This window comes from Andrographis paniculata, unplaced genomic scaffold, assembly GCF_009805555.1.
Source record: "Andrographis paniculata isolate CXL003 unplaced genomic scaffold, ASM980555v1 Contig32END, whole genome shotgun sequence".
Classification (NCBI taxonomy): Eukaryota; Viridiplantae; Streptophyta; class Magnoliopsida; order Lamiales; family Acanthaceae; genus Andrographis; species Andrographis paniculata.
This window is the reverse complement of record NW_026137565.1, coordinates 743,405-759,205: the sequence shown is the minus strand read 5'-3', so window position 1 is coordinate 759,205 and position 15,801 is coordinate 743,405. Positions and strand designations below refer to the sequence as shown.

Below are 15,801 nucleotides of genomic sequence, written 5' to 3'. Positions count from 1 at the left end.
TGAAAAAAAAAGTATAAGCATGCATAATTCAAAATTTATTTTAAAATTATTAGAACTATCAACTCAAGATTGTTTCCGTTTAAATATATTTTGAAGGATATTTGAAGTTTTAATTTTTTTTTTCTAGAATAATAAAACTCCACCCTTACTAATTAACTCACCTGTACACACACACACACATATATATATATATAACAATTTGAGCACTAATTCAAAAATAATTCTCCAAAAAAATGACAATTCAATAAAATGATTATGTACAAGTAAGAATTAATTTTCACAAAAATTGAAAATTATCCAATGTCAATAATTCCTGTGTCCATTTTTCACTATTTACAAAATTCACTTCTCTAACAGTAATCCAACTGTGTCCCCATTCCCACTTCTCATCCCCTGAAATTTTCCCCAATTCTTTCATCCTCTGCATCGCAGATTCCGAGGAATACTCCCCATCCATGTGAACGGAATCTTCACAAGATTCTCCGCCGGCCCAAACGCTCCGATCCAGAACACTCGTCGGAGATTCCGATTCCTCCAGAAAAGGATGCCGGAGAAGCTCTGTCGCCGTCCATCTCTCGGCCGGAACAACTCTCAAACACTTGCTCAAAAAGTCCTTACATAATTCCGATACAGCTTCCGGAAACTCGGGCACCTCGCCGGAGAAGGCAATCCGGCGGACGGTGGCGGCGGCGGCGTCCGGCCAAGGAGACTTCCCGGTGGACATCTGGATTAAGGTGCACCCCAAAGACCAGACATCCGACGGGAAGCCCTGGTCCTCCCCTCTGGCAACTTCGGGCGCCATGTACATGGGAGTGCCGCCGATAGCCGCCGCACCTGCCGCCTTGGCGCAGCCCAAGTCAGCGATTTTGACGCCGCCGTCGCATATCAAAATATTACTCCCCTTAAGGTCGCAATGCACGATCCCCTTGGAATGCAGATACTTGAGCCCCTTCACGATCTGACACGTGTACCGCCTGGCAGTGGGCCCGTCGACGCCGCCGAGCCGCCGCGCGGCGTCGGCCACCGTGCCGCCTGGGGCGTACTCCATTTTGAGGTTGAACACGGCCGTGTCGCCCTCCCGTGTTACGTCGCAGCCCCTGAAGCCGATTATGTACGGGCAATCCAACCCGGAGAGAATTTCAGCCTCCCTTTGAAGGGCCTTGGACCGCTGCAGCTCCGCCGACTTCACGGCGATGATCTCGCCGGACTTCCGGGACGTGGCGGCGGAGACGGCGGCGGTGGCTCCGTGGCCTATGATGTGGCCTCTTGTCCACTCCATGTGTTGTTGTTTTATTGAATTGAGTTGAAGCAATTCTTGATTGTGGCCTTTGTTGTTGTGTTATGTGTACTGTAATATATATATATGTATATGTATGTATAATGTGTGTGAGGAAGGGAATAAATGTGGGATTTTGGGCAATATACAAGTGTTACGTATGTTGTCCGAATTAGTTGGGAACTGGTGAGTTGAAGGTTGCTTTAACGGGAACTTAAAACGTGGCGAAATATTGATGGCTGGGGACCAATAAAGGGGTAGGCCGCCGGAGTGGTTACCTGGGCCAATGAGAACCGGCCACGTGGTGGCTGTTGGGGGGATTAAGGATGGGTGAAGAGTCGAGAAGTGGATTACCTGGATAGCACACCACACCCAATTATTAGTATTTTGCAAGTAAATAATAATAATAATCTTATTAACCATATCTATATCTATTTAAATTTGTTCTATACACGTACACGTTGTCATCTATAATTATGAGTAATGACTAATGTGTCATCTATTTAAAATATTTGGGATCTATTCACCTCTAAAAATGAAAAAAAATGGTTAATAAGATTATGAAAAAATAAAAAAATGGATACTTTGTTATGGAACGGAGGAGTATTATCATTATTATTATTATTATTATTAAACTGATTATTTTAATTTTGTAATTGATTTTTTTTTTTTTTTTTTTTTCACACTTTAGCTCTATAACTTAGAGTTTGTGAAATAGTTCAATTACCCTTTATTTTAATAGAAACTAACAAATCAGACCACTATATATACACAACTGGAAACAAAACCTATTGAGTTGATTTATTTAGTATTTTTAGATACTAACAATTCTCTATAAATATTATTAAAAAAAATACAATATATATGCATATTAACGCAATACATATAATACTCTATCCATCTAGGCTAATTATGCTAAAATACCCGGGCACAAAAACTAAAAACTAATAGTATTTTAATATAAAAGTATAGTAGATAAAAATAGATAGAGTGAGAAATTTATTAACATGTTAATAATAAAGTTATAAGGTGAGTAGAAAAAATAGTGACAAATTAGTTATTATTTATTAAAATAGGGCAATAAAATTATGAGTGGATAAAATTGCTTAATATAAATATATCATTTATATGTTTAGCCGACAAAATTTATATATATATATATAGCATAATTATATGGGACCGGGGGAGTATATATATTTTATTATGTCACAAAAAATTATTAATTTAATACAAAATATTATTTTTTATTTTAGTAATATTATTTTTTATTTTAGTAATATTATTTTTATACCTACCATAAAATATACATTCTTCCAAAAAAAACAAAGTAAACAAATAGACTACTAATAAAATATTTGCAAAGCATGTATTTCTAAATAATTTGGTAAATGGTTTATATATTATTATTGTAGATAATTTATAGAATCTTCTCATTATTTTAAAAGATGAAGCGATTTATTTTACGATTCAATAGAATTTTGTTGTTATGCAACATTACAATTATAAACTTATTCTAGTTATGTTCCAATTTGTTAATTTGTTTTACTTTAAGACAATATTTTAGTTGGTATAAATTAATAGTATTTTTTTTTTTTGTCATTTTACCTTCAACTTTTATTTAAAATATTTTATAAATTGAATCTAGAAAATAATTATATAAAAAAAGAAAAAACTTTATACATAAAAATTAGGGTATGCTTGTTTTGGCCAAATTTAAAGGAAAATTATTGTGTGAGCACAGTAGGTTTGAGTTTAGACGCAAGATTTATGTTTTGAGAGACAATTACTCTGATGGCAGACATAGGCTGCAAAAGTTGACATTTTTTTTTTTTTTTTTAATTTTACAAAATATTACATTGGTCTGGTTCAAAGGGCCATATTTATTTTTGCGCGTTGATATTTGAATATTAATTATTATATCAAAATATAGTGCAAATAAAAATAATGACAAAAATACTTCTATCAGTGTCTTATCATTCTAATAAAAAGATGTTTGTACAAAAAATTATATAAATATAAAAATATTTTTAATGTTAAGTACCAAAGGTAAATGTAACCCGGGACTATCAAAGGGAGTACAATTTATTAACAGTTTTGCACAGCCGTGCAAAACTATAGAAAAATATATTTTTTATTTTTCTAATAATAATAATTTCATAAAATAAATATAATATAATACAATTAAATAAAAAAATATAAATATTTAATTAACACAAATTAATACTCAAATTACACAATTATTAATTTCATAAATTTAATTTAATACATATTTTTTATCTATCAAATAAATACCCTTCAAAACTCTCAAATTCAAACTAAATTACAAATCAAAAGAAATGTCAAATTTCAAACATAACCTAAAATTCAAATCCAATCCAAACTTAACCTTAATTTCAAACTTACCCAAAAGAAACACATATGATGTGCCATAAAATTAAGATACCAATAAAATATTTGAAATAAAAAGAGATTTAATGGCTATTAAAAATATACCTTGAAGTGTCTACTCCATACCACAAATATTAAATGAAAAATGGTATCTTTCTTTTGTCTTTACAATTTCATGCAATGGACAAATTATAGATAGATATTGAGTGCATGTAAGAATAATGGAGTAATACTTATTATTACTATTATTAAATAAAATAAATGAAGAAAATATTCTTGCTTTGGTGGATACTTGACTTGGATGCCTTTTTGTGGACAATGGAATAAATTAAACTTTAAAGATAAGACTTGGGTGTGGTGGGTGTAGGGTTGAGACACCCAACCCCCCCTAATGATATATAATTTTTATTATATATATATATATATATATTTGGAGTATATACTTTTGTTTGGTTAGTATAAACTTTGACTTTAGGGTTGTTTTAGATGTAAATATCTTTCTCATGGAATAAAGTCAATTGAATGAATAATGACACTAAAATATAAAAATGTCTTAACTTGATTTCTTAAAATTTTTGTGACATTATTTGTTCTTATTCTAATAATTAGAAGTCAAAACTAACAAAATAAAGTGTTGCTTTAATTCAAATATATATATATATATATAAACTTTATTATTGTCAAAACCTAATTACCTTTTAGTTTAATTTACTTGGTGACCAAAGTGTTATGTTTTGATTTGCACACAGCTTGATATGTTATTAATGGGTTCCAAAAAACATAAAACAAAAGGTCCATCTTATTAATATAATATATTTTCTTAGACTATGAGTATTCTCATATTGATATATATTTTATATATTAATTTGAATGCTTAATATATATTTATTATGTGGAAAATTTTTGTAAAATAATTATTATTTAGATGTGGCAAAATATATATCAAAGTTATTGTTGTGGCAAATAGGGTGTCAAATAAGTTGTAGCAAATTATATTTCAAATTGTCATGACAATTTATATGGTAAAATTAGCTACACTGCTTATAGTCACTAAATGCATTTTCATAGTTAATTTTATAACAAATTCATTAGCTACATATATTTTTGAAAATTTCTATAGCTAATTTCCTAGAAATATGAATATTTTATTGTAGTGATATTTGTATGTATTGTCAGTATTATTTTATATATATATATATATTATAGAATTATATTTAATATATTATTTAGTATATATAATTACTAGTAAAGTATTGTCATGAGGCATCGTAAACACCGCTATATATATATATAATGTATAAAACATTTTACATCTCATAACATAAGCAGTTTATAAGTGACATACGTGGAAAAAAAAAAAAAAAAAAACTTTATATTTGAAAAGCCCCATTCTTAACTTAGAAGAAGTGACACAAAATTAATGATGTGTGCTTTGACTATTAATATTGCAATATATACTTTTTAATATAAAAAAAAAAATTATTGACTTAAAATAAATATATATATATATATATATATGATTTGAATTAAATTGTGGAGTCTAATTAATTTTGTAGTTTCAATGATGAGCTTCTAGAGGAAACACGCACAAGGAACAATCATTGAAATTGAATCTTAAGGTACAAACCTTCTCATCACTAAATTTGTCTATTCTGTTGATTCCTCTCTTGGAAACCAAGATTTTTAATTTATTGTATAATTTTTTTTTAAATTTAGCTAAACATATATATATATATAATTGTTTTTAAATAATATTTCTTCCGTCGTTCAAATTTATTCTCACTTTTTTTTTTGGTTGTCATTCAAATTTATTCTCGTTTCCTTTTTTAGTAAAAAAATAATATTTTTTTTTACAAAAAAAAATAAAATTCTATTTTTACATATTTTTCTTAAAACCCGTGTCCGGTCAAATGAGCACACAATTGGATGATAGAGGGAGTATAACATAATTTTTTTTACGATGTTAAAAAATTCTTGTCATACTAACATATATTATTTACCTATTGATGTTACTTCTAACTCTGATTCAATGATATTATATCTGTCTCGCATGACGACGTCAATTTTACAAAGGCATCTTTAATATATATTCTATCATATTGACAAATACTTAATAAAACGTTTTTGTTTAGTATATGTTGTTTGGATTTATTTTTGATTTTTTGATTTTTTGTAAGATACGATGAATTATGAAATTACTACAAAGGATGATATTTTGTTAGTTTTAATAGTTTTTATTGTTATATATGTATATTGTATATTGTAGTTTTTTAGTAATATTTATTGGGATTGTGTATTTTTAAAACATTATAGTGCATTTCTTTTTAACTAGTTTTAACATGAATATATATGTGAATACTTGTATTATAAAAATTTTATTGTTTTAAGTTGACATTTATTAGTAAGAAAATATGCACATTGTACATATATATATATATATAGCTCTCTCATTTCAATCAAAATTTTAAAAAAATGAATACAAATATTCTACAAATTATTATACTAATAAAAAAATGTAATTAAATTTCAAAATAATATTTAATATATTTAAATAAAAACAAAAAAACATAAATTTTATTTTTCCATCAATTTTAGATGTAGATAATGCTGGTCACTACAAGAAAAATCATTTTTGCAACAAAATTTTTTTGTCTCTAAATCTACTTTTTCTGTTACTAATGACATTAGAGACGGAATTAGGAATGGATTTACGTTAGCTACATGAACTTTAGGGACGAAATTCCGTTACAAATATATTATTATTTTTTTTTGTAGTGGTGGAGATAAAAAAAAAAAAGTGATGACCCTTTTTTACACATTGAGAAGCCTATAGTGCAAAAGGGCTAACAAATTATTCCCCAAATTTAAGAAATTGATTAAATAAAAGGTTGTAATGATACCAAATATCCAATTGATGGGATCATTTTATATGATTGGAGGCTACTTATTACCAAAGCTATATATTTGATAGGTAATTTAACCACTTGTCTCAATAATAAAAAATGGCATGTCACATTTTTATTATTGTTCACCAACAAAAGTAGGAAGAATAGAAAGAGCAATTATGTTTATTTATTTATTTATTTATTTTTAAGCATAAATACCCAAAAGGTTATATGTCATGTCAAGGTGTTTTTATCCAATTAGTTATATTCCCAAACTTGAAAATGAAGCCTAACATCATAATAAAGCTTCCACAAGAATTCAAAATTAGTTAAGGCTCAATTGATCTATATATAAGATTTATCAACCACCTAATTAGATTTAACAGATTGAATGTAAACCACAACCATATAAATTATTCAATTAACTAATTAAACACCTAATATTTCATATTAATAATAAGGGTAAACTGCTTTTTTAGTCCCGGAACTGGACCCCTTATCATTTTAGTTCCGTAAGTGGAGCCTGTCGTAAACTAGTCCCATAAGTGAAAATTTTTCGCTATTTTAGTCCTTCGGTGCCGGAGACGCCCGTGTGGCTTGCCGGAGGTGAGCGGACACGTGGATTTATTATTATTTTTTTTATTTTTTTTAAATTTTTAAATTTTTTCTTTTTAATTGGACCAAATAAAAAAAATAAAAAAATACAAATAAAATTAAAAATAAATTAAAAATAAGTTTTAAAAAAAAATTGTAAAAAATGAAAAAATAAATAAAAAATCCACGTGTCTGCCAAGTGTCGCTGACCTGGCGGAGCTTATGAGACTAGTTTGCGACATGCTCCACTTACGAGACTAAAATGATAAGGGGATCCAGTTACAGGACTAAAAAACAGTTTATCCTAATAATAAATATATCAACTCATATTTAAAATATGTATATATATATATATATAAATCATACTAGAACATTAAAGTTATTATAATTTTTTATGACTATGGCAGTATTATTTTTAATATATTAATCAAATTTATACGTACTTTGAAGGGTGTGTTTGTTTGAAGGATTTTGGTAGATTTTTACTATTCATCCAATTTTTTCCCCCCAAAAACATCAAATCAAACACCTATTTTTCATTTTTTATATTATACTAAAAATCAATTTTACATTCAAAACATCACATCAAACCCTATTTATATCACATCATACAACTATTCAAATTCAAAATTTTTACTATTCAAATCCCAGCTCAAAATCCAAACCCCCAAACAAACACACCCTTCGTAAACATTTTTATTTCTTTTTTAATAATGTGTGTACCGAAATTCTAACAGACGGAAATTATATGGATTTTTAAGCTACTTTGAAGGAATGCTTGGAGACGACAATGATAATCAATTCACTATATAGTTACTTTTTAAACAATTATTTATTTATTTATTTTTTTAAAAAAGTAAATCACAACTATGTTACATTGTAAAAGCATAAATATTATATTTAAAATTTACTATATAGCTTATCTCGTACACATTATATTATTTACGCTTGAAATTAAGATAAATAGAAATTCAATACATATTTTTTTACTAACATAATAATTATATATTACTCTTTTTGTCCATAAAAATTATACTCTATTTGTCTACGGCTAATATTCTCATTTATTTTTTAGGTTTAATATTTGAATATTAATTATTATATCAAACATAGTACAAATTAATTAAAAAATATATATATATACTTGTCATATAATACAAATACAATGACATTTGTATAATAAATTATAAAAATATAAGAATATTTTTAATGTTAAAAACTACGCAATATGTAAACGAGAATAAATTGACGGTGGATGGAGAAAGTATAACTTTAATTAGGTGTGAAAATTTAAAAATAATAATATTATAATGATAAAGTCGAATATATATAAAAAAAAAATGAAATTATAGTATTATATAAAATTTAGTAACCAATTGGGAGGAAAAATGGTGAGGCAAGTATAAAAAAATAGTGACAAAATTGTCGTTATTTGTTGAAGTCGAATTAATAAAATTATCGGTGAATAAAGTATTTTAATATAAATAGAATATGTATTAGTTTAGCGAACAACTAAAAGAATACTACCATATATAATTTTGGCGGATAAAAAAAAGTATAAAATTATTACAAAATATTATTATTTATTTATATTAAAACATATGCATTGTATACATGCATGTTTTCCTAAATTAAAAATATATTTATCTGAAAAGAAGAGAAATACATATTTATATATATATATATATAATAACTTTATATGCAAAAGTCAAAGGGAAGGAGTAAGGTTGCAAAAGGAGTTGGAACTAATTTTACCTATTGAACTTAACAAACCAATAATTAGTTAAATAATGCATAAGAGTCCAATAGCCATGGCTGGATTTTAGTTGTGAAGTAATTCAAGGGCAAAGGTCCACTTTTTTGGTCTTTTCTATATATATATATATAGATAGTTAGTTGTTCTTTTGGCTACTCAACCTTTTGATTGGTTAGTTGGTTCAACAAATAACAAATGTGAAACTCTAAATTAAATAGTAATCCCTCCGTCTCATCGAATCATGTCCACATTGTCGTTTCTGTCTGTCCCACATACCATGTCACTTTTTTTTTTTTGAAAAATGATTACATACTTTAATCTCATTTTAAACTTTTTAATTTTTTTTTAAAATTTTAATTAAACTAATTAGTTATCTTAATCTTAATTTATAATTATTTATATTATCGGATAATTATTTTCACTAATACATTTTTAATTATCTACTAATTACACCTCTCCTAAAATACCGTGTCTACAGTGTAGCAGACACAGTATGTGGGACGGAGGGAGTATAATTTTAGTCTCGTCTTTTAAATAAAGTTTATATAAAAATAATTTAATATTTAATTTTCAATAGCTGAAAAAAATAATATCGAAACATGTGCTTATATGATATGTGAAGAACTCACAAGGATTAGTCATATAGCAATTTGTAGTATCAAATATTAAAATATATATATATATATTTGTATATTTATTTAAAAGTTAAATACACTTCAAAATTTGACACTAGACATTGCTATGTAGTTAGTTTATGTTTGGAAGAAATATTTTGGTATCATATGATTTTTTCAGTGACTTGGAATTGAATATAAAATTATTCACATATGTTTGGCTTAAAAGTATCAAAATAATTATAATGGGAGTTATATATGAGACTAAATATATTTATCACTTCCTCTTATTATTATTATTAAATATAAACTTATTTTCATGTATGTTTGGTTTAAAGTACCAGACTGAATATTTGTAAGTAAAATATAATGGTTGATATTATTAGTAGTCATTGAATTTTGTCCCATAATTTGACTAAGGCCCGATTTTAATAGAAAGTCCAACAAAAATAAAACTTAAACGACTGGCCCACTTACACTTGGCCCAACCCATTAATCAAGGTTGAGCGCCAGCAGTCCGATCTAGGTGTTTAATTTCGTTGATCCATATTTGTCATATATATATATATATATATATTAGTGCTCGTATATGCGCGGCTTACTTTTATGTTCTGATAAAATATTTTTTGTGATTTATTTTTTCTTGATATTAATTTATTATATGAGTTAAATTACTCTCTATAAAATGATATGTATTAATATGTTTCAAATTTTTAATAAAATTTTAAAAATTATATTATATGAATATGAATATATAAATTTAAATAAATAAATAATATGAATATAGATATTTTAAAATAAAAAGAAAGTGACTGACTGAATTGGTGGGATGGAAAAAAGAGAGAAATAAAGAGAATTAATTATATAAATAATTTTTGTATAACTGTGCAACCAACCAATTTTTTAGTATAATTTATATTAATTTAATTCAATAATTGTATTTATTATATTTTGTGTGTAAAATATTAATTTATTAATTTTTAAGTATTTTTTATAATTATTGTGCTGTATAAATTAAATTAATTGATTTATTTCTTAAATTATATTTTTATGCATTATTTATGTTTTATTTAAATATTTAATTTTAGGTAAATTAAATATTATAAAAACATATAATTTAAATATTTAATGTTGGCGCAATAAATATATTTAAATAAATAATATATTTTATTTTATTAAATATTTGTTTTGTAATTTTTAATAAATGTTAATTTTGTATTAATTAGTGCAAAAATCTGTATACAATGATTATTAATTGAATGAGGGTTGTATTAATTCTGCACAGAAATCAACGGAATAATTTATAGTTGGTCGGTTGTATTTACTCAGCGGGGAAACTTCTGCATAGAGGTAAGCCAAGTCGGCTACTGTGCGGAATTCAAGCGACGGCTGGTCAGCTGCATTTAATCCACAAGACTCCCCCAGTTCCTACATTTACTCCTGCTTTCTCCCAACTGCTCCAATTAATTATTTTTGTGTATAAATTAAATAAATTAATGTGTTTCTTTAATTATATTTTTAAACATTATTTATGTATTATTTAAATATTTAATTTTAGGTAAAATTAAATATTTAATTCATCTACAAAATGATATATATTGATCAACCGTCCAGTCAGATTCAAATAATTTTTGTTTTGAGTGCCAAACAAGCTCGAAAATCCTACATTAGTTTCAGATGCATTTCTATTATATCATATCATTAAAATATTTTAAATAAGTTATTGTATTAAAAGTAAACATTACGATCTACAGAATGATATTCATGTCAATATATTTTTTACAAGTAAATCACCGCAAAATAACAAATGGAATTGGAAAAACACAAACCTCAACAACACCCAATATCCCCAATATAACTGACAACGAAGGGGTTAACTGACAAATTTAGTCATACTTGCCTATAATATTACCATTTCGTACAACTGCTCAAAATAATAAATATTACACTGTTAAGGATATTTACGTAATAACATGTAGTCATCCGTACAACTTCTCATATATATGTGTTTAAGGATATATATATATTTGTGGAGAGGGAGGGCACCACATATTCGCTCATTCGATACAAACATACATACAGTCATTCTTTCTTCAGTTCTCTCCACTTTCTCATCTCCCGCAATTAGTTTTCTCTTCTCATTTCTCCTCTCTGCGGAAACTTTTTTTCTGTTCTTGTGAAGTTTGAGGTTTGTTCATCTTTTTCCTTTACGATTCAAACTGTACATGATTCGAATTCATCGAACTGGTAAGTATTCCCCACATGTGATTTTTCGAGTGATGTTCTATATCGTCCACTGAAATCTATTTTTGGGGTGTGCATGACCTTGTGAGAGAATATTAGGGCTAGTTTGAGTGTGTTTGTCGCAATTGACCAGCCGTACGGTCAATCAAATAATTCACATATTTTGTAATCACAAAGAAATGTAATATATGAGAAGAGATCGTCTCCATATGGATTGTGTGATATACTTTCTTGTGTTTGATGCAGTAAACTAGAAAAAGAAGATTTTTACTAATTTTAATAAAAATAAAATAATAGTACAATTATTTTAAAGAAGATTGTTTATCAATGAAAGTGTGTGGCTCAAGGATGCCTAAACAAGATATCTGATGTAGTCCGATATCACAACCAAATCAATCTAAAAGTCATTGTTGAGATGATGAATAAACACATAAATCACCTAAGAATCAATTCCTAGGCACATGAGTTCAACAAAACTAGTTCAATTAGCAATTCCAAAACACTAATTGCACTGACCTAAGATAAATTAGTATGCATCTTCTTCGGATCCTTACAAAAATTAGTATAGATGGAAAGCCAATATGTACACATTATTGATAAGCAATTTTTGAAGTTGTTCAATTACAGGGAATTTGTATCGAAATTAGAATGAAGTGAATTATTGTGGATGGTCAGATATAAATTAAAAACATATAGTTGTAGACCCTGAATCGTTTATCACAATTATTTATACTATTTAGTTGGTGAGTTTCCAAGTCGAACATAGAGATTTTAAGTCACGAAATTTAATCTAGAATTAGCCAGTGAAAAGCGGCAAGAAAAGCATAAGGGGAGCTCCCTCATGAGCAAGCCTAGACACTAAACTAGATAAGAACATAATTTAAAGAAAGTGGTAAAGGTGAACGAAGGGGTGAGCGAAGCGAAACTAGTGAGTTGTGAGGGCAGTGATAGTGGTTGATGAGTGGAGGTGAGCGAGGGAGTTGAGCGCGATATATATATGTATATATTGAGTGATAGAGGTGACAAAGAAATGTTGTGTCTGATCTGTGCGTTCCTTAATGGCTAGGTTGTTATGGATGAAATGAGCGAATGATGATGGTGCATAAGCGGAGATTATATCTATAGTACGAAAGCGATAGGAGGCATGAATGTAATCATATAAACAGAATTATACAGAACTTAAACCGTTGATACTTGACCTTAAGGGCTTTACAACATGACTTCAATGACGTCCAGAATTAAAACATTATAAGCAAGAAATGCTACTGTCACTAGACATTTCTGTGACCAATAGACAAGCGCCTATGCCCCTTTAATTATTCTAATTTCTGTCTCATTAATGGCTTTACCCTTATGTTACTTTTTTTTTAATAAAAATCGAATTCAGATCAGTAATTAAGTAGGTCGACAAGGCTCCCACTTACTTAACTATGTTGAACCACCCATAATCTGTTAATGAATACGACACGAAACTGAGCTTAAATAGTCGATTCTTCTCTATTCTTTCTTAGCGACTCAAGATTCTCTATGACTCAGATTTATACAAATATGAAATTGGGGAAGAAGTGATGATGAAGAAAGATTGATATTCCATTACTTACTAAGGAAAGCAATAGAACACTACAAAAAGAACATTATAAAACCTGTAATTGAAAGCCGTGAACTAAAACTAGAAAGCAGTAAAGTAGTGGCTAGAGGAGGAGAGAATCTCTACTCCTATGGCCATTCCTGCTGAAAACTCCCTTACAGGATTGGAGCTCTCGAGAGGCAGGAAGACAGCAAAAGCAGAGTGCAATTAGGCAGTTGAGAAGTAGTTTCAGCCACTGAGCAGTTAGGCAGTTGACGGCGGTTATTTTGTTGAAGCAGTTGCACTCGCCATAACTTCCAGGGCGCTCGCTTCGCTTACTTTGGCATGTAGAGGCACAGATCTTCCTCGCTTGCCTAGGTGTCTGGAAGGCATCAGCGCAGCTAAGCAGAGCTATCCTTGCTGACTGGTAACGGAATGGCTTTACCGTTGCGAGTTGAACACGTAGGCACTTTCTTGGGGTAATTTATTCTCGCTTCGCTGTGGTGGATGTCTTGTCGCTGACACTGGCTTGAGCTTGGAAGACGTCGCTTGTTGAGCGGTCAGGACTGTCGCTTAACTTTCATGACTTAGCCTTTCTGGACTAGAATCATCGTTGAAAAAGGCCAAAAACGTTAAAAATCTCAACAAACTAATTCTGGCTCATGTCAAGCAAAATAAATTAATAAAGTATTTCATAAATAAGATATTGTGATATTTTTATACCGAAATTCAAGTAATATATAATTTTTTTAAACAAAGAATATGCTAATAATTGGAGTTATCAATTATATTAATGATAAATTTGTAAAATAATGATATGTTGGTGATACCTTTGTTGGCATGTACTACTCACTGGACATTTTGGCTTGAGTCAGATGCTCCTAGGCTTCCAGGCTCTTGCAATCGAGGACAACTGTCTCTACTTATCGGGTCGTGGCATCCACTTCAGCGTGCTTCTCTGTTGAATATTATATTAATTTACTTGAAGCTTATTTATGTTTCTCCAAATGTGATAATAATTATAGCAATAATACTTATATATTTTCAGGACCAGCCGTAAAAAACCAGGGAGCAATTTGGCAAAGGACATGTAAATAATATATAGGGAAAATTGTAAAAGTTGATTTTTATGTAGGTCAAATTATCATTTTTAGACACATGTTTTCCATTTCCGTAATTTATGACAATATGTCTTTCGCCAGCCTTATTTTTGTTTTCCAACACCAAAAAAAGTCACGTGGTGGTCACGTGGACATACCGTTGCCGACATGGATCATGCCGGTGCTGACGTGTTATGTGAGGTGGACCATCGACGGCTTGTGACGTAGATATTATTAATTTTTTTAAAAAAAAATGATTTCTTTTTTTTAATTATAACTTGGCCAGATTGAATTAAATTGCAAAAAACTAATTTCTGTTTAGGTCTAACTACATCAAATTGAAATAAACAAAAAAATTATCTCCACACACCACTGTATCGATCTATACATCCATCCTAACCACAAATTATTGGTTTTTCTTCCCCAAGAACCTTAAAATTCTCAATCTATCCCTAAATCTCCCATTTCGTCCACTGTCCCCTAAAATTTCCCTTGTTCCATATAAACGCGGCCGCCATCTATCTTGCCAGGAACTCGAGCGGCGGAATCCAATTTCCAACTACTGTCTGCCGTGGCCATTCTCTCGTTACTCATTCTTAAGTATCTTCGAAGACGGAGCGGCAATAACTTACTCCTCTCGCCGATGCCTTCTTGAAGACTCTAGAGCTCGATTTGTGCACATCTGGCGAGTGCACGATAGCGGTGGAGTTCAAATATTCCGATTTGTCAAGCTCGAAGATCAAAGATTGATCCATTAGGAAAAATATGTTGCTCCTTCCAACATATTAGCTTTTCGATGCCGCCGTGACCATGGTTGTCGCAGTAATTTCACATTAGATTATCAACTGAATCATTGTTCTCCTGTGCGAATTTTAAGTACTTAAAAAAAAAAATCGTCAAAAACCACAAAAGATTAACAATAAAAATTCTAAGAAAATATAAAAAAATCTACCAAGACCTAAGAAAGCAACTTCAGACAGCTTGCTTTTGTTGCAAGTGAAGTTGGAGGAAGAGTGATTATCTAGGGGATCGACATGTTTCCTAGTAGCTGAGGTGGAGGGCAAGGCGACGACGGCGGAACCCTTGAGTTTGGATGCAGAAGGTGAATACTTCTCCAAGTTCTTGTCCAACGCATTGTTGATTTACTTCTGATCCAGCATTCCTCTGCCGCGGCGGTGGACGAAATTGGATAGAGTGGAAAATTTTAGGGTTGTTGGGGAAAAAATGACGAATAATTTTTTGTGGAGATGAATGGATAGATCGATGTTTGGGTGTGTGGTGATAAATTTTTTATTTATTTCAATTTGGTAAGTTATTTGCAATTTGAGTCAATGGGCAGATTGAAATTTTTAAAAAAATAATTTCATTTTTTAAAAT

The 15,801-nt window shown here is 29.4% G+C and overlaps 1 protein-coding gene and 1 long non-coding RNA gene across 2 annotated transcripts; both read right to left on the bottom strand.

Moving 5' to 3' along the window:
- Nucleotides 1-221: 221 nt before the first annotated feature.
- On the bottom strand, nucleotides 222-1,379 carry LOC127247828 (mitogen-activated protein kinase kinase kinase 18-like). Its single transcript, XM_051269860.1, has one exon. The coding sequence runs from the start codon at nucleotides 1,277-1,279 to the stop codon at nucleotides 278-280; it is 1,002 nt and encodes a 333-aa protein (XP_051125817.1). The 5' UTR covers nucleotides 1,280-1,379; the 3' UTR covers nucleotides 222-277.
- Nucleotides 1,380-14,702: 13,323 nt separating this feature from the next.
- LOC127247181 (uncharacterized) lies at nucleotides 14,703-15,718 on the bottom strand. The gene is made up of 2 exons (XR_007837828.1): nucleotides 15,383-15,718; nucleotides 14,703-15,303 (listed from the first exon to the last, which is right to left on the bottom strand). It is a non-coding gene; the product is annotated as an uncharacterized LOC127247181 (long non-coding RNA).
- Nucleotides 15,719-15,801: the final 83 nt, after the last annotated feature.

What these genes read in the sequence shown, in the direction of transcription:
- LOC127247828 (XM_051269860.1), bottom strand. Translation starts at nt 1,279, where the DNA reads ATGGAGTGGACAAGAGGCCACATCATAGGCCACGGAGCCACCGCCGCC.